At 37.6% G+C, this 20535-nt stretch overlaps 1 protein-coding gene across 1 annotated transcript in view; it reads left to right on the plus strand.

The window, feature by feature from the left end:
* The window catches only part of ABCB11 (ATP binding cassette subfamily B member 11), a 96975-nt gene that overhangs the window by 64857 nt on the left and 11583 nt on the right, over positions 1-20535 (plus strand). The window contains exons 18-20 of the mRNA XM_021706338.1: positions 10087-10191; positions 10282-10443; positions 18843-19046. Coding sequence (XP_021562013.1) covers positions 10087-10191; positions 10282-10443; positions 18843-19046 — 471 coding nt within the window. The remainder of the gene's footprint in view (positions 1-10086; positions 10192-10281; positions 10444-18842; positions 19047-20535) is intronic.

Consider the following 20535-nt stretch of genomic DNA (forward strand, 5'->3'; position numbering starts at 1 on the left):
CAAAAAAAAAAAAAAAAAGAAGTAGCATATCTTAACATAATAAAGGCCATATACAACAACCCACACCATCGTCATACTTAATGGGGAAAACTTTAAACAACTTCCTCTAAGAACTGGAACAAGACAAGATTGCCCACTTTCACCATTTTAATTCAACATAGTACTGGAAGTCCTCACCAGAGCAATCAGACGAGAGAGAAAAATAAAAGGCATTTAAATCGGAAAAGAGGAAGTCAAGTTAACCCTGTTCACTGATGATACAATCTTATATCTAGAAAACTCTAAAGATGTTAGCAAAAACTCTTAGATTTGATAAATGAATGCAGTGAAGTTTCAGGATACAGAATTAGCATATTGAAATCGGTAGCAGTTCTATACACCAATAACGATCTAGCCAAGGTTCTAATCATAAAGGCAATCCATTATTCGCAAAAGCTCTCCCCGCCAACAGAAAAAAGATAAAACAACCTAGGAATATATTTAACTGAGAAGGAGAAAGATCTCTGTAAGTATGACCACAAAACACTAATGAAAGAAATCATAAATGATACAAACAAATGGTAAAATATTCCATGTTAATGGATTGGAAGAATCAATATTGTTAAAATGGCCATACTGCCCAAAGCAATCTACAGATTCAATGCAATCCCTATCAAATTACCAATGCGATTTTTCATAGAATTGGGAAAAAAATCCTAAAATTTATATGGAAACAAAAAGGAGCCCAAATATTCAAAGCAATACTAAGCAAAAAGAATGAAGCTGTAGGTATCACATTATCTGTACAACAGAGTTATAGTTATCAAAAAAAGGGTGGTACTGGTTTAAAAATAGACACATAGATCAATGAAACATAGTAGGGAACCCAGGGAGAAAGCTACACACCTACAACCAATTTATCTTCAACAAAGTAACAAAAATATACACTGGGGAAATGATACCCTTTTCAATAAATGGTCCTAGAAAAACTGGATGGCCATATGCAGAAGAATGAAATTGAGCTCATACCTCTGACCATATACAAAAATTAATTCAAAATGGATTAAAGACCTATAACTATAAAAATCCTAGGGAAAAAACCTACAAAAAAATTATCCTGACATTGTCCAGGCAAATAAGTTCTTAAAAGCATATGCAACAAAAACAAAAATAGACACATTGGACTTAATTAAACCAAAAAGCTTCTGCACAACAAAAGAAACAATCAATAGAGTAAACAGACATCCTGTGGAATGGGGAAAAATATTTGTAAACTACGCATCTGACAACTATGCATCCAGAAACTATAAACAACTCAACAAGAAAAACACAAATAACTCCATTAAAAAGTGGACAAAGGACATGATCAGAAATTTTTCAAAAGAAGATATACAAGCAGTCAACAAATACATTTTTAAAAATGAACAACATCACTAATCTTCAGAGAAATGCAAATTAAAACCACAATGAGATATCATCTTACCCTGGTCAGAATGATTGTCATTAAAAAGTCTGAAAACAACAGATGTCGCTGAGGATGTGGAGAAGAGGGAATGCTTATACACTGTTGATGGGAATATAAATTAGTACCTTTATGGAAAACAGTATACAGATTTCTAAAAAAAAAGAACTACCATTTGATCCAGCAATCCAACTACTGGGTATCTAACCAAAGGGAAATAAATCATCATATCAAAAAGGTATCTGTATTCATATGTTTATCACAGCACTCTTCACAATAACAAAGATATGAAACCCACCTAAATGTCCATCAACAAAGGATTGGATAAAAGTAATTTTATATTTATATGTAATGGAAAACTACTCAGCTATAAAAAAGAATGAAATCCTGTCTTTTGCAGACGGAATTGGAGACCATTATCCTAAGTGAAATAACTCAGAAACAGAAAAGCACTTACCATATTGATATAGTTTATATTATTGTCCCTTCCAAACCTCATGCTGAAATGTGATCCCCAATATTGCGGGTGGAGCCTAGTGGAAAGTGATTGGGTAATGGGGACAGACTTGGTGCTGTTCTTGCAGTAATGAGTGAGTTCTTTTTTAAATTAAATTAAATTAAATTTATTTTTTTTTTTGAGTTGGAGTCTCACTCTGTCACCCAGACTGGAGGCAGTGGCCGCTCCCGGCCACCGCAGCATCAACCTGCTGGGCTCCGGCTATCCTTCTGCCTCAGCCTTCCGGTAGCTGGAACTACAGGCGCGTGCTACCACGCCCAGCTAGTTTTTGATTTATTGTAGAGATGAGGTCTCACCAAGTTGCCCAGTTGAGTCTTGAACCCACGGGCTCAGGCAATCCACTCACCTCAGCCTCCCAAAGCGCGGGATTACAGGCTGAGCCACCGAGTCTGGCAATTTAATTTAATTTAATTTAATTTAATTTAATTTAATTTAATTTAATTTTTTGAGTTGTTGTCTCACTCTGTGGCCCAGGCTGGAGTGCAGTAGCACACTCATGGCTACCGCAGCCTCAACCTTCTGCCTCAGCCCTCCAAGTAGCTGGAACCACAGACATGTCCCACCACGTCCAGCTAATTTTTCTTGATTGATTATAGGAATGAGGTCTCACCAAGTTACCTAGGCTGGTCTCGAACCACTGAGCTCAGGCAATTCTCTCGCCTCGACTTCCCAAAGTGCTGGCATTACAGACTTGAGCTACCATGCCTGGCCATGAGTGAGTTCTTATTCTATTAGAGTGAGTTCTCATTCTATGAGTTTACACCAGAACTGATTGTTTAAAAGGGCCTGACTCTCCTCCTCTTGTTCCTGCTCTCACCACGTGACAGACATTCTGGCTACCTTTTTCCTTCCCCCACAAGTGAAAACATCCTGAGGCCTTACCAGAAGCCAAATCAATGTCAGTGCCAAGTGGAACTGGAAGCCAAATAAATTATTTTTTCCTTATAAATCACTCAGCCTCAGGTATTTCTTTATAGCAATGCAAAGTGGACTAACATACATATGTTCTCACTTGCAAGTCTGAACTAAACAATGGATCTAATAGACTTATAAAGTCGAATAATAGACATTAGGGACTACAAAAGGTAGAAAGGTGGGAGTGGGGTGAGAGTTGAAAAATTACTTGTTGGTTACAATGTTCACTATTTGGGTGATGGGCACACTACAACCCCAGATGTCATCACAACACAACATATACACATAAGAAATCTGCACTTGTACTTCCTAAACATATAAAAGTAAAAAATTAAAAAAGTAATTTTATTTATTTATTTATTTTGAGTTGGAGTCTCACTCTGTGGCCCAGACTGGAGTGCAGTGGCCGCTCCCGGCCACTGCAGCCTCGACCTGCTGGGCTCCGGCGATCCGTCCACCTCACCTTCCGAGTAGCTGGAACTACAGGTGCGCACTACCAGACCCGGCTAATTTTTGTGATTTATTGTAGAGATGAGGTCTCACCAAGTTGACCAGGCTGGTCTTGAACTCATGGGTTCAGACAATCCACTCACCTCAACCTCCCAAAGCGCTGGGATTACAGGCTGAGCCACTGAGCCCGGCCAAAAAAAGTAATTTAAAAAGAAACAAAATATGATCATGATTTCTTAGCTGAAATTCACACACATATAAATCCTGTGAGATCCGCAAAGAAGAAAACTTAGAGGACTTTATTAACATAGCCGTTAGGTGATAGGGACAGGATTAGAATCCGTGTTTTCTTAATCCTAGTCTAAAGGATTTACCAACATACTACATTGTCAGAGCTTAGAAAATGATAAAAACTTACGTTTTAGTTCCCTTCTCTACTCCTTTCTCTCATGTCACCTCTCTGAGAGAGGTCTGACCATAAATATGTTCCCACAGGCTTGAGTTGTTGCAGGAAGACCTGACTAATCTACAAACAAAAATTCATTGTGTAAACCGGACCCCAACCACTACTATAATTTTCACACTGCCCCCTTGTGGTAAGTGAGGAAATCACATTAATTTCAGGACCATAGAGAATTAGAAACACCCAGACCTTCAACTTTGGTTAACTGAATTTCTGGTTACGTGGTACCATAAGCTTTTATGCTGAAAGTCTTTTAAAAAATTTCTATTCCTTGATTTTTGAATAAGTATGATATACAAATGTAAATCTTGTATTCCCTCAACAGATCTTTATTGATCTGTTTCCCCTAGACACCACGCCAGGACTGGGAAACACCATGTCAGTGACGGTGCTTTTCCCAGTGGAGTTTCCAGTCCATAAGGAAGACACACATTAAGCAGACAAATCCACTTACCACTCAACAAATATATTTGACCACATATAGTTTGCCAGGTGCTGTAGCTGGTGTTGGGCATAGAGTGAAGCAAGAAAGTCAAAGCTAGGTGTTTGTGTGGCTCTCACAGAGCTTGATGTCCTAGCAGGAAGAGGTTCAAAAGAGGCATCTCAGTGAGCAATGATGTTGGCGTCAAAGGTGTAGGGAAGACGGTTGAATCTGAAAGAAGCCAAGCCTATGTCTTGCATGTTTGCTTTTTAAAAGAAATCCAGAATGTCAGCTTCTTTGTTAATTCTCTCTTACAAAAACAGGTAAAGAATATACTCACCCAACTCCACCTAAACCGTGCATATGAGGTGCTGTGAAAGAGTTCTGAATTTCCTGTCAGGAGACCTTTTTTCTGAAACTGGCTCTTCTAGTGACTTACCACATCCTGTGTGCCCTGGAGTCACATGCTAGCACTGAGTTTCGGTTTTCTATAAAATGAAGGTTTGCAAAGAGGATCTCAAAGATACCTTCCAGCTCTAGTAGTCTACAAAATGGCTAAGTCAGAAAAAACAAAAACAAACAAAGACTGATAATTTAACTATAACTCACGTTCTTCTTACACACTCATTTGTTCGTGGGTGGTGAGTATATTCTCTGTAATTCTTCTGGTCACAACCAGAAATCCTAGGAAGGACTCAGATCAGGCCGTTGAGCTTTTCGCTTAAGGGCTACAGGACCAAAGGAGATAGGATCTAGTTGGTCAAATTCAAAGTCAGCTCATCATGAATGTTCTCACAGGATTTTATTTGCTAAGAGAATGATAAGGAACAAACCGTTACCTTTCCTCTCTGATAAAGTAGAGTGTTTCTGTTTGTCTCTTGGCATAATTATCACATATTCATTAGCAAACTTATGATGCTTTCATTTCATAGAGTATAATTATGAGTCGGTTTCTAATTGCTCTATTTTATTCTGATATACCTAAAGAGCACAATATTCACATTTGGTGTGTTGAGACCACATTGTGGGAAGGGGCCCAGCAAATGATTGGACCCCGTTAGGAGCCTGGTTGCTAATCTGGTTAAGCCTCAATATACACGTAAGGCATAATTTATCTTCTTCACTTTCCCTGGGCCTATTTTACTTGGAAAATGTTCCAGTGTTCTAAGCACAGTAATTTGGAGGTAACATGCTGGGAAAAAGCATGGATGTGGGGTCAGTCAACCCCAGATTTGTAGTCAGACTCTGCTCTAATCTCTCTCCATACATTTGGGCAAGTGATTTATCCTTAATGAGACTTAACTTCCTAATCGGTAATATGGAACAAGAAAGTCTACCTCACTGGTAGGATTTGAGAATCCTAACTTTTAAAAGTTCTAATTTAGAATTCTAATTCAAGTTAGACCAGGTTAATCCACACATTTAACATCTGAAACATACCAAAAGTTTAACGAATATTAGCTTTCTCCTTGTACGGACTTACAACAAAAATGACAAAGATACTTGCCTGAACTAGAGTTAGTCTCAGAACAGATGAATCTATGGATGGGAGCTCTTGGGGTGCCTTTCAATAATAAAAATGTACAAAGAACTAATGGAACAGAATTTTATGAAAAAAAAGGTTATGGATGGATAGATGCCCAATCTTGAACTGGACAGTTGTGTGGACTTTAACATTAGCCAATGCTCTTTTTTAATACTGAGAGGATGAGTAATACAAAGAGCCAAAAGAACATTCCCAGAAGAAAATCACTGTACTGGAAGCTATAAAATATGCATTTCCTTATCCAATTTAACCACCGACTTAATGAACGTGAGCAAACGACTTGATGTTTTGGGCTTTACGTTTTCTCTATAAGAGTTAAATAGGCAAGTCTGCAGTTCTATAATCTATGGTTATAGTGATCTTAGGGTGGAATGAGAACTGTAGTTTCACAGGGTATTTATATAGTAATTTTAAAAACAACTGAAATGCATCTTTAAATTTCTGAATTTGTAAACTCTGTAAACTTGTGAGTTATGCTCTGCTGAGAAGAATAGCTGTGATGTCATCTGAACCCACTTAGACCTACATTGAGAGCTATGTAGGCCCAGAAATTCTGTCCTAGAAACAGTAAGGTCTCACTAAGCTAGAACCCATTTTCCCCACTTTGGAATTAATGATCGTTTCAACAGGTTACTTTTGCTTTACAAAAAAAGAATTTGTTAATGGACGAGTACACATTATTTCAAAGAGATTTACTTGGCATGTAGTAGGTACTCAGTAAATATTGAATCTGGTTTCTTTTGAGCAACTGTTTATTGGCACTGTTCTAATTATTCAAATGAATTCAGAATAATAAATAAGGATGTATTATACAGCTCTCTAATGTGTACCTTTTCTGAACCCTCCCAGTTCCTTTACTTAGTCTGAATTAGGAGAGTTATAGAATATATTTGTGAGTATAATTTACTACTCACTATAGACTAAAAAAACCCACTCACAATTTCCATAGTTTTGGGGTGGGGGAATGTTCAGCTTCCGGTGATTAGAGGGGTTAAATTTTAAAAATTCACAATATCTATAAGTTTAGAAAGGAGAGAAGGAAACTTTATTTCTTGTAAGGGGTTACAGGCTGCAAGGTGGCCATCCTGCAGGCTAAGTATGCCTCCAGCCAAAACCAGAGACAGGTACTCTGAAGGAAGAAGGGTTGGGATAAGAGATTTATGCTGAATAGGTTGGCTAAACATACATATTCAACAGGTTACAGGAGCTATGAATATTCATGTAGGTAGTCCTGACACATGCATATTACACAAACATGCATGTAACATATGACTCATGTTCACTTTGGGGTGGAGACAACATTTAAAGGTATTACAGTCAGTACCCATATGTCAAAAGGTCTTTTCAGGACACTAAGACACAAGAGTATACAATCCCTGTAAACTGGTCGGAACCAGTCCACAGTTGGTGACCTTCTTATCAGAAGAAAGTTATTAGACTCAGTCTCTTGTCCAGTCAAAGCATTTTCCATTATGGCTGATGGAACAGGGGCTGGGGGCTGGTCATTCAGCCTCTGGTGTGTGGGGGTCCAGCCCCACAAGAGTCATGGGCTTTCCTGAAGGAGAAACGGATAGGCGAAAGATGAAAACATTATACTCGGACACCTGCTTCCTGAACAGATGACGTTTAATGTTAGCTAAGGGAAGGCTTTTATACCATTTGTAAAGGGGCAAGACAAAGAAAATTCCTTCACATACATATCCTCTAAAAGTTACCACCATCTAGTGGTCTTAGCAACAAACAACCCAAGAACCCTATAAACATTCAGACAACGAGTCTTATTCATAAAGCCAAATAGTTTTAGTCCAAAGTCCTGAATTACAGTCCTTGAACTGTCTCCAGAAAGTTTCCAAGTGCAACGTTCTTCATGTAGCAGTAGTTCTCCTTCTGGGGCTTCTATGACCTTCAGAGCTTTGTAATCGCCTTTCTTGTCCAGGTGTCTTCGTTACTTTTCTCTTATCCTGCAGTGTTTATTTCTAAAGAGAACTCAAAAGAAGTTTTTAGTGATGTTTCCCAGGCCCCCAGGGTTGTTTTCTGTATTTAGTTAATTATCATAAAAGTATCTAATTACTATATTATGAATTCAGTGAAAACCCATTCTATAAACGTTTACTTAAAATTTTAACTATAGAATTAAGTAAAAACCTTAACGATTAATCTTTATCCTAAGTCTGTGAAAACAGTGTTATAAATCACCTACATAACTCCTAGATAAGTGTTAGAACTTATAATGAATTCATAATGAACTTACTATAAACTTGTGCTTCTAAAAAACCTTATGTCTAAACACTAAATTGCATAATCCTAAATCAAATAAGGAGTGAATATACTTATATCATTTATTACTTAAGCAATATCTAGTAACTTATAACCAAGTGAAAGAAAACATTCTTGATGTGCTTCAGAGTTTAACCCTTGCATATGTAGAAAAGGCCAAACGGCATAGTGGGAAATGAAAAAATGAACCATGACATTTCCAGGTTAGCTGTGAGTACTTCGCATAAACATGCCATTTTCTTCTTCCACGACTACACAAAATTCTTCGGCGGTACCAAACAGCAAAGGTGGAAGACAGAAGGGCCTCAGCTTCCCGGACTTGCCCTGCGTCCCGGGGTCTTCGGCCCACCAGGACCTTGTCAATCAGGTGGGCCTCCAAGGCTGGCTCCCAACACTGGTGGAGTTACAAATTGTTTTAATAATGCTTACCTTGAAGCCAGCGTTTGCTTAGATGTTAAAGAAAAAGAAAAACCCTACGGCAGAACAGTTTATTCTTTAAGTGTCGTGGTATGTGACTTAACCCTTGTCTGGCACGGTTTTAGGTCCTGATTATAATTCGATATCTTATTGCCACAGAGAATCTGTTCTGTTAGTCTTATGATCTGTATCTTAACATTAATGCTGGTCAGTTGTTGTGTCTAAACTATAAAAGGAAGAAGGGTATAACTAGGCGTGTCTGACCTCCCATCCCATCATGGCTGTGCACTCAGTTTTTAAGGTTTTGGTTTGGGGGTGAGGGGTTCCCTTGACCACAAGGGGTCTGTTCTGTCAATCAGGGGCTTAGAATTTTATTTTTAGTTGACTAAGGCATCAACCTCAGTCTCAGATTTTTTTCTTTTCCAAGCCAATTTCAGTCAATGCTTTCATAGTTAGTTTCTTTTTAAATGATGTATATTCCATAAAACTGATAACAAGCAAATTACCTGAGTTTAAAAATTATCTGTCTTCCTTCTATTATTTGAGAAAGACAGAGGTCACAATAATACTTTGAATTTTGTCGCAAATAACATTCTGATCTCTTCAAGTATCTCTCCCCACTTCCCTTCCCTCCTCTCCTTCCCTCCCTTTCCTCTCTTCTTTCCCTCCTTCCATCTCTTCTTTCCTTTCTTCCCAACTTCTTCACTCTCCCCTTTCTTCCTCCCTTCCTTCCTCCCTTTCTTCCTTCCTTCTCTGCTTTACTACCTAAAACATTTGAGTCACTTCATCATCTTTCTCATCTGTGTTAAAGAAAAGCCAACACAACAGCCTACATCAGGCAAAGAAACCGACAAAATTCCTGTAAGTCTTCATTACTGGTTTTCATTCACCAGGTTTCCTGCCCCACAGAGGACTGAAGTACATCGTCATGTTCTTAGCTAACTTTGGTTTAATTACGAGTCAATTTAAAGTGAAAATATTTTTAAGGACTTTAGTTTTTAAGAGCAGTTTTTGGTTCATAGCACAACTGAGAGGAAGGTCCAGCAATTTCCGGTATCCTCCCTGCCTCCACATGTGCATAACCACCCCATTATCTACATTGACCACCAGAGGGATCCATTTGTTTCAACTCATGAACCTACACTGACACAACATAATTGCCCAAAGTCCATAGTTTATATTAGGGTTCACTCTTGGTAGGGTACAGTCTATGGATTTGGACAAATGTGTATAACAGCATAAAAAAATTATTTTAGCAGAGCTTGGTGGCTCAGCATGTAATCCTAGCACGTTGGAAGGCCAAGGTGGGTGGATTGCCTGAATCTGCGGGTTCGAGACCCACCCGGGCAACTTGGTGAGACCCTGTCTTTACATTAAATCAAAAATTAGCCGGGCGTGGTAGTGCATGCCTGTAGTTCTGGCTACTTAAGGCTGAGGCTCAAGGATCACTGGAGCCCGGCAGATCGAGGCTGCAGTGGCTGGGAGTGTGCCACTGCACTTCGGCCTGGGCGACAGAATGAGACTCCAACTAAAAAACAAACAAACAAACAAACAAAATTATTTTAGACATCATTGAATTTGTTTATTTTGCTATTGTTTATAATAATAATTTTTTCCCCTTGCTTACTACCTTTGCAAGACTTTTTCACTTCTTGATAAAGAGGAACAGAGGTCACAGATTGATGGTGTGTGCCTACTTTTCGTAGCACTGGGCTGCATATCCCTTTTCACCCACTTTCTGCAGGTGAGGAATTTTATTTTTCAGTAAGTGATTTAGCCATTTTCTCCCTTTTCATGTTAAAATATCACTAAAGACTCCTTCTTTATGTTATAGGGATATGCTTTTGCTAAATCTGGCGAGCTCCTCACAAAAAGGCTGCGTAAATTTGGTTTCAGGGCAATGTTGGGGCAAGACATTGGCTGGTTTGATGACCTCAGAAATAGCCCTGGAGCACTGACCACAAGACTTGCTACAGATGCTTCCCAAGTTCAAGGGGTAAGACATGGGGAGGAAAAGGGGCATAACTGGTATTGGCATTCTTTCCTTAGAGCTTCTGATAATCACCCACATGTTTCCAATGGAGTAGGAACTAGTGGGATGGGATTCCCCAGAGCCACATTTTCTACCATTTCTAATGCTGACAAACAGCAGCTAAAACACAACATCTCCCAGGTAGTGCCCAGAATTAGTGTTATGACAGGCATCAAAATCTGTCAGGGTTTTGGATATCCTCTGAGTCTAGCAACTGAGAACACCTTTCCTGAGACTCATTTCTGAGACTATTTTCAGGCTCAGAGGCTCAGATTCCACAAGACAATAGCGCTCCCCAAGGGTGGAAGCAAAGGGCGTTCAGAAGCTTCCTTCCTTGCCGCAGGAGTCCAAGATGTGGTTAGCAATGGAAAAAGAGCCGCTGTTCTGAGCAGACTCTCTAAGAGACCAGTAAGGAAACAGAGAAAGAAAGAAATGATTGGGCAACACTCTAGGGTCCCCTCCCACTATGGGAACTTTCCTGTCCTCTCAATAAATCCTGCTTTCAAAAGAAAGAAAGAAAGAGAGAGAGAGAGAGAGAGAGAGAGAGGGAGAGAGAGAGAGAGAGAGAGAGAGAGAGAGAGAGAGAGAGAGAGAGAGAGAGAGAAAGAGAGAAAGAAAGAGAGAAAGAAAGAGTTGCTATCTAGAATAGTGAAGGCTTCAAAACACTGACTTTCTGACTAAAGCTGTGTCATGTGGTCCCTGAACCTGCAGCCTTGTTCAAGAGACTTACATATGTATGTAAGATGAGGCCTTTATAAAATCAGGCTTTTGGATTAAAGTGAAAAGGCCAAATTTCCCTCCCAACACCTCTACCCACTTTTAAACTAAACTGTGGTTTGTGAACATCTTGAAAGAAAAAACTAGAACACCTCATTGGATTAATAGTGCTGTACCCTAGTGTGTCCCAGTTTCTTAGCCAGTTCAACCAAAAATGATATGAATAATATGACAGAATTTCAATGGAACATAGAATCTTTTTACTCAGGGAAATCCCTATAAATATTTCACTTGCAACTTATCTAGGCTTTTTCTGTGTATACATGTGTTTCCCAAAGACTTAGGGTCACACTCTACATATTGTATTGCAGTCTTTCTTTTTTCCCCTAAAAAAATATAATGTGAGCATATTTTCATTATTATATAATTTCCTACAGCAGATTTTTAATTACCACATAATACATCATTTTACTATACTGTCATTTCTTAAAGAATTCCCTGATGGGGATTTTTCCCCCACCCAGTTTTTTTCTCCATATAAGCAATTTATAGAATTTTACATCAAGCTTGCCACATCCTTGATTATTTTCTTAGTTCTCAAAATGCAATCACCAGATCAAAGTTTATAATCATTTTGAAAGATCTTGCTATGTATCGTTTTAATATATAAAGAAAGTTTGTTCCAATTTTACTTTCATTATCTGAGTATTCCAATGTCCACTCCCCTTAGTCTTGAATTTATGCTAAATAAATAAGTCATAATCTTACCTCTTTTATTTTGTGTCCTCCAGTCTGCAAGGAGTTTTTACAGGTTACTATCACTAGAATTCACAGTAGCATCTAATAAACTTACAAAAATTTTGCTTATTTTTAAAAGGAGAATATATTCTAAGATTTTTTCTAATACTTTTTTTGCTGTTTTTTAAAAAAATGATTGCTAATGCAGGTCAAATTTATTTTGATATTGGTGTGATATAGAATAGACTTTGTTTTCTTCAAGTTGGATAGAAAATATTTGTTAAATAGAGATTCCATTTTGTACTGGTTTGAAATCTTTTCTCCCACTGTGATTATTAATTTCTCATATATGTTTGGAACTATTTGGTGATTCTATTCTTTCAGTTCATCAATCTGACTTATTCTTATGCCAAAACCTTAATGTTTTAATTATTGTAACTTGATTAATTTTTAATATATAGACAGATCCTTGCACACTAAATTTTTCCCTTCAAAATGCTCTTATCCATTTCTGGACATTAATTATTTTAATGTATTTTAAGTTCATCTTGATTTCTTCAAAAAATTCATTATGATTCAGATTGAATTCACACACACACACACACACACACACACACACACACACACACACACACACTAGTATTGCTATTGTGGGGATATTAAATCTTCCTGAGAGACATACAAGCAAGACTCATTTTTAGCAGAATTTATAGCTATATTAATATGTCTCTTCATCTTGTTTATTTTTTCTTATGTATTTTTTCTCATTATTTGGAATGAGATGCTTTGATCAATTATATCTTTAAATGAATGTTGTACGTTGAGATGAAAGCTATTAGTTTTAGTATACTCATCTTAAAGCCTTTCCAAATTCTCTTAATTATAAGTTTTAAAATGTAATATAGTCTATTGGGTTGTCTATGCTTATAATGAAATTATAGGCATAACTTAGAGATGTTGTGGGCTTGATTCCAGACCACAATAAAGCAAATAACACAATAAAGCATATCTTTTAAAGTTTTTGGTTTCTAAGAGCATGTAAAAATTATGTTTGCATAGCCCAGACTTCACTACTGCACAATATATGCATGTAAGAAATCTACATTTATACCCCCAAATACGTAAAAATAAAAAAAAGTTTAAACTATACTTTAGTCTACAGATGCACAAAAGCATTATGTCTAAAAAAAATGTACATACCTTAATTTTACAATGCTTTATTGCTAAAAAAATCTTTCTGCTGGTGAAGAGTCTTGCCTCGATGCTGATGGCTATTGACTGATCAGGGTGATGGTTGCTGAAGGTTAGGGTGGCTGTGGCAATTTCATGAATTAGACAACTATGACGTTTGCCTCATTGATTGGCTCTTCCTTTCAAGAAAGATTTCGCTGCAGCATGTGATGCTGTTCAATGGCATTTTACCCACAGAATAACTTCTTTCAAAAATTTAAATCAATCCTCTCAAACCCTGCTGCTACTTTATCAACTAAGTTTATGTAATACTCTCAGTCCTTTGTTTTCATTTCTACATTGTTCACAGCATCTTCACCAGGAGCAGGTTCATCTCAGGAAACCGCTTTTTTCTCAATCCATAAGAAGACGCTCCTTATCCATCAAGTTTTATCATGAGATTGCAGCAATTCGGTTACATCTTCAGACTCTACTGCTAATTCTAGTTCTTTTTTTATTTCCACCACTTCTGCAGTTACTTTCTCAACTGAAGTCTTGACTCCTTCCAAGTCATCATGAGAATTAGAATTATCTTCTTCCACACTTTTGTTCATGTTGATATTGTGACCTCCTTCCATGAATCATGAATGTTCTTTGTGGCATCTAAAATGATGAATTCTTTCCGATTTGCTTTGCCAGATCCATCAGAAGAATCACTATCTATGGCACTATAAAATGTCTATCTTAAATAATGACTTGATAGATGAAATTACTCCTCAATTCATGGGAGTATAGATGTATTAGCAGGCATGAAAACAGCATTTGTACATTTCCACCAGAACTCATAGAGGACTAGGTACATTGTTAATGAACAGTAATATTTTGAAAAGAATCATGTTTTGTGAGCAGTGGGTCTCAACAGTGGGCTTAAAATGTTCAGTAATCCATGTTGTAAACCAATGTCCTATCATCCAGCCTTTGTTGTTTTATTTCTAGAGCACAGGCAGAGTAGATTTGACATAACTTTTTTTGGTTTGGGTTTTTTTTTTTTGGACTCATGGTCTCACTCTGTTGGGCAGGCTGGAGGGCAGTGCCATGGCAAATTATCTATTTATCTATCTATTTATTATTTTTATTTTTTGTAGAGACCAAGTCTAGCTATGTTGCCTAGGTTGGTCTCAAACTCCTGGGCTCAGGCAATCCTCCTGCCTTGGCCTCCCAAAGCGCTGAAATTACAGGCGTAGGCCACTGCTCCTGGCTGTTTTAGCATAACTTTTTAAGGGCCCTAGGATTTTTGTAATAGTAAATAAGTGTTGACTTCAACTTAAAATCACCAGCTGCATTAGCCCAAAGAAGAGAATCAGCCTGTCCTCTGAATCTTTGAATCCAGGGATTGAAATCTCCTCTCTAGCTATGAAAGTCCTAGATGGCATCTTCTTCCAAAAGAAGGCTATTTAGCTTACATTGAAAAAAATCTATTGTTTACTGTAGCTACCTTCATCAGTTAACTTAGCTAGATCTGAATAACTTGCTGCAACTTCTATATCTGCACTTGCTGCTTCACCTTGCACTTTTATGTTATGGAGATGGCATCCTTTCTTAAACCTCATGAAGCAGCCTCTGCTGGCATCAAATTTTTCTTCTGCAGCTTCCTCACCTCTCTCTGCCTTCACGGAACTGAAGAGCATTAGGGTCTTGCTCTGAATTAATTAGGCTTTGGCTAAAGGGAATGTTGTAGCTGGTTTGTTCTATCTAGACCACTGAAACTTTCTCCATATCAGCAGTAAGGCTGTTTTGCTTTCGTATCCATGTGTTCACTGGAGTAGCACTTTTTCATTTCCTTCAAGAACTTTTCCTTTATGTTCACAGCTTGGTTAATTGTTTGGCACATGAGGCCCAATTTGCGGGCCAATCTCAACTTCTGACATACTCTCCTCACTAAGCTTAATCATTTCTAGCTTTTGATTTAAAGTGAGAAATTTGAGACTCTTTCTTTCAATTGAATGCTGAGAGGTCATGGCATTAACTGGCCAAATTTCAATAGTGCTCTGTCTCAAGGAATAAAGAGGTCTAAGGAAGCAGTGAGAGACAGGAAATGGCCAGGCAGGGGAGCAGACAGAACATACACATTATCAAATAGTTGACGGTCTTATCTGGGCATAGTTCTTGATGCTAGAAAACAATTACAATAGTAATGCCAAGGTCACAGATCACCATAGCTGATATAATAATAATGTAAAAGTTTGAAATATTGCAAGAACTCCCAAAATGTGACACAGGCACTTGAAGTGAGCACATATTGTTGGAAAAAGGGTACTGATAGACTTGCTTGATGGGCTTGAAGGGCTGCCACAACCCTTCCATTTGTAAAAACTACAATACTATCTGCAAAGCATAGTAAAGCATAGCACAATAAAATGAGGTATGCCTGTATATGCAAAAAAAGGATAATTTTATCTCTTCTTTTTAAAAAAATGTATACTGGTTATTTTATTTCCTTCCAAACACTGTTGAGTAATGAGATTCTCTTAAGCAAGACACAAAACTCTAGACTACAAAGTGGTTTTTTGGGATGACATTAAAAATTCAAAACTTCTGTATAAACAAATGATAAACTAGAAAAACATGTATAATAAAGATTAATATTCATATTAATCTTATTATGTGTAGTGTTCCTAAAACTTTCATAAATGATAACTTCCTGTATTCATGAGAACACTCTTATACAACATGTAAATTCTTTCAATTTTTTTTGAAGAGTAATAGTAAATAATAGTAAGTAAATCTTTTGGAAAGTAATACTAATTAACAGTATTCTAAAGAAAAACTGTATAGTTGCTTTTCAAGCACTCTGCAATGCCTGACAGTCCTTGCCAACCAGAAACTCTATTTTTCATTGTATGTTCTTTGACCAGAATTCTCATGAGTAAATTCTCCCCTATTGTGCAAGAATTGTGATAAAGAATATTTATCATTTTTATATTGATCCCCAAATTAATAAAATCCTCTTGAAACTACCTAGACATTTATCAATAAGAAAATAGTTGAATGAATTGATACAACCATACTAAGGAATATTACACAGCTATTAAAAGTGTTAAACTGGAAAGATGGTTATGTTACTTTAATAAGCAATTTTGAAAAAAATTAGGCCAGGCATGGTGGTGCATACCTGTAATCCTAGTACTTTGGGATACTGAAGTGGGAGGATCACTTGAGCCCAAGAGTTCGAGACCAGCCTGGGCAACATAGTGAGAGACTGTCTCAATAAATAAATAAATAGTGATTAAAAAGCCAAAATACAGAGTAATATGTAGAATATGATCACTTTTGTAAAAAAACAAAAAACAAAATATATATGTAAATGGTCACATATGTGTATAATTTGTATGCTAGGTATTATTATTTTAAAAATTCTTTAAATATCAACTGAATAAAATATTTTAAAAAAACAAAATAATGATACCCCAAAGAAAAACTACAAAATTGCTTTTCAAGTACTCTGTAGTGCCTGACAGTCCTTGCCAACCAAAAATTATTTTTTAAAAAAACTGTGATAAAACATCCATAATATTAAATTCATTATCTTAATCTTTTCTAGCGTAGAGTTCAGTGGCATTAAGTATAGTTACATTGTATATCACCACTATTCATCTTCAGAGTTGTTTTATTATCTCAAACAGAAACTTTGTACCCGTGAAACAATAACTCCCCGTCCTGCTCTCCCTTCCCTTAGTCCCTGGCAACCACCATTTTACTTTCTGTCCATCTGAATCTGACTATTCTAGGTACCTCATTTAAGTAAAATTATATGACATTTGTGTTTGCATTTGGCTTATTTCACTTGACATAATCTCTTCAAGGTTCTTCTATGTTGCAGCATATATTGGAACTACATTCCTTTTTATGACTGAATAATATTCATTGTATGCATTTTGCTTATCCATCCATCTGTCAGTGTAGGTTCAGGTTGTTTCCACTCTGTGAATATGGATGTACAAATGAGAAATTCTTAATTTAGCTAGCTAGTCTCCAGGGGAGTTAGTAGCAACACATGGGAATACTTTGAAATACAATTTCATATTCCATTTGTGAATTCAGTACAGTATAAAGATGCAGATTATTTCTACATAACATTGCTTTAGCACCTAATGGTTTACTAGCAGTTTGCTTATCTTTGGTTGTTTTACAATTTCTTTGTCTTAAATAATGTTGGGTCTTTATAACATGAAGTCACATAGTTGTCCTCACTCAAGTGTTTTCTACACAGAGTTCACCAACCTTCGGTCACATCTGCCTAGCTGCAACTGAAAAGAAGACTCGGAACCATTGATCACTTCTTAGCATGGATAATAATGACCACAGTGGTCCATTCTCCATCTATACTGGAACTGAACCCACTTTGTCCATCGGCATTGATTACAAAGCTGTGTGTTAAGACAGCATATAACTTTGTACCAATGAACAAACTAACATCGATGAGAATCAAAGTAGTAACTTGCAACAGTATTGTATCAACTTCAAAAATACCTGAGCCTGTGGGTTTGAGACCCGCCTGGGCAACTTGGCGAGACCTCATCTCTACAATAAATCAAAAAATTAGCTGGGCGTGGTAGCGCGCGCTTGTAATTCCGGCTACTCAGAAGGCTGAGGCGGAAGGATCACCAGAGCCCAGCAGGTCGAGGCTGTGGTGGCCGGGAGCAGCCACTGCACTCTAGTCTGGGCGACAGAGTGAGACTCCAACTCAAAAAAAAGCAAAACAAAAAAACCCAAAAAATATAATTATATAGCAAGCATTCGTTATCACTGATTAGGAAGTAATATTACCATAAGGCCAATGCCTGGGTATCTTCAAAAGCCAAAAGCATAAGTACCTGACACATGTGCAGCCCATGCTTAGGGCTACATTAATCTCACACAGCCTGCTCTAGCTCTGACACCTATAAAATATTAGTCAATAAATGAGCTTCTAAGAAGCTATGAATAAAGTAGACTTTTATTAATCCAGCCTTCAAATACATTAAAGGAGCTCATCATTTAAAAGAATCTAACTTTTTGAACAAAGAACTACCATTCAACTCAGAATTCCACTCCTAGGTCTACATCCAAAAGAGTGGGAAGCAGATAATTGAACAGTTATGTGCACACCAAGGTTCATAGCATCATTATTCACAATAGCCAAAGGTTGGGAACAACCCATGAGTCCATCAATGGATAAATGGATTTTTTTAAAGTGTGGCATATACATATAATGTAATATTATTCAGCCTTAAAAAGGAATGAAATTCTGATACATACTACTACATGGATGAACCTTGAAAACACTATGCTCAACAAAATAAACCAGACACAGAAAGACAAATATTGTATGATTCTACTTATTTGAGGTACCTTAAGCAGGCAAATTCACAGAGACAGTTAAAATAGAAGACACCAAGAACTTGGGGGAAGTAGGAAGGGAAAGTTATTGTTTAATAGTTATAGATTTTTTGTTGGGGGTGATGAAAAAGTTCTGTGTATACATGTGGTGATGGTTACACAACATTGTGAATGTCTTTAATGCCACTGAGTTGTGCATTTATAAATGGCTAAAATAAGAACTGCTACGTATATTTATCACAATTTTTAAAAAGAACCTTTCTTTTTGGTGTAAAAATAGCCTTTTCACATAATGATATTTGGTTAAAAAAAAAAAAAGACTATGTGTCTGAGATGGGTTGATTGCTTTTGGTTTGCAGGCTGCCGGCTCTCAAATCGGGATGATGGTCAATTCCATCACTAACGTCAGTGTGGCCATGATCATTGCCTTCTCCTTTAGCTGGAAGCTAAGCCTGGTCATCATGTGCTTCTTCCCCTTCTTGGCTTTGTCAGGAGTTGCACAAACCCGGATGTTGACAGGATTTGACTCTCAAGACAAGCAAGCTCTGGAGATGTTGGGACAGGTAATCTTATAGACCTAATTTTCAGACTACTTACATCTGAGTGGCTATCAGGGAACTGTTACAATAGGTAGTACAAAGAGACTTAGGGAAACCGTCAGCCCACAGAAGCTTGTAGTTAGAAACCTTTCTTTTTTCTTTCTTCTATTTATCTTTTTTTAAATTTTAAAGATATGGGATACAATTCAGGGTTAGGTATACAAATGTTGATTATGCAGGTACCCTTGTTGGTGAGGTGTGTCCCCGCCCTCCCCTAGCAGTTTCCCATGCTGCCAATCCCTTTTTATAATATTATGATAATTGTTGGAGGTCTGCTTATAAGTGAGAACATATGGTACTCTGTTCTTTGTTTCTGTGATAGATCACTGGGGATGATAGCTTCTAAATTCATCCAAGTTGCTGCGAGAAACCTTTCACTATCCTTTACATATGTGCCTTGGCCCAAAGGCTGTGATGGTAAAGCTCTGAAGCTGTGGGTTCAAGCAGGCATGGAGAAATAGCAGGGTGAACACAGAGGGTTACATGTTCAATTTTTCTCTCAAACAGTGATTTGTTTCACATCCCAGTCTGGTGTATTCTCACTTGCAGGGGTGGATAGTTCAATTTTCTGTCTGTGAAGTTTTTTTGTTTGTTTGTTTGCTTTTACCCCCAGCTTTAATGGTTTCCCTGAGCCTTACTATCCACAGAGAGGAGTTATTGTCCTTTAATAGCACACATTTTTAATCTTCACACTTTAGTGTCTATTAGGTTTGAGGCAAATGTTTTTTTCCAAATAGAGTCATGAGTCACAGATTAGGCTTCAGATGCATGTAGGTTTTAGCCGTGCATTAAGAAAGTGTGTCCTAATTAATATCTGGTCGTTGGGGTAGATAAGAAAATTGTTGCATAGACCCTTATCTGGTATAAGAAATTGTACACAGACATACAGATGCTCTTTTGTATTCAATGTAATATAAGTTTTGTCCCTTTAAAGAGAGGGAATGTGAGCACTGCTCAAATAGGCAGAAGCCCAAAGGACTTCATATGTCAATGGTAAAAAGTAGCCTCTCTGTGTCTTTTTTAGGGTAGGACCCTAATTCAGAAACAGTGATTAATCATCCTGAAGTGAGGATTGAAGCAAACACAAATGTATAATATAGACTAAAAGATAAAATTTATACTAAGTTTTTTTTTTTTTTTTTGAGTTGGAGTCTCACTCAGTCGCCCAGACTGGAGTGCAGTGGCCGCTCCCGGCCACCGCAGCCTCGCCTGCTGGGCTTCGGCGATCCTTCCACCTCAGCTTCCGAGTAGGCAGAACTACAGGCGTGCACTACCATGCCCAGCTAATTTTTTATTTATCGTAGAGACGAGGTCTCGCCAAGTTGTCCAGGCGGCTCTCGAACCCACAGGCAATCCACTCACCTCGGCCTCCCAAAACGCAGAATTACAGGCTGAGCCACCTACCCCGGCCCATTTTATACATTTCAAATGAATTAGCAAAAAAGCTAAAAAT

The sequence above is a fragment of the Carlito syrichta genome, unplaced genomic scaffold, assembly GCF_000164805.1.
Source record: "Carlito syrichta isolate Samal-C Ts95f unplaced genomic scaffold, Tarsius_syrichta-2.0.1 Scaffold315469, whole genome shotgun sequence".
NCBI classification, from domain to species: domain Eukaryota; kingdom Metazoa; phylum Chordata; class Mammalia; order Primates; family Tarsiidae; genus Carlito; species Carlito syrichta.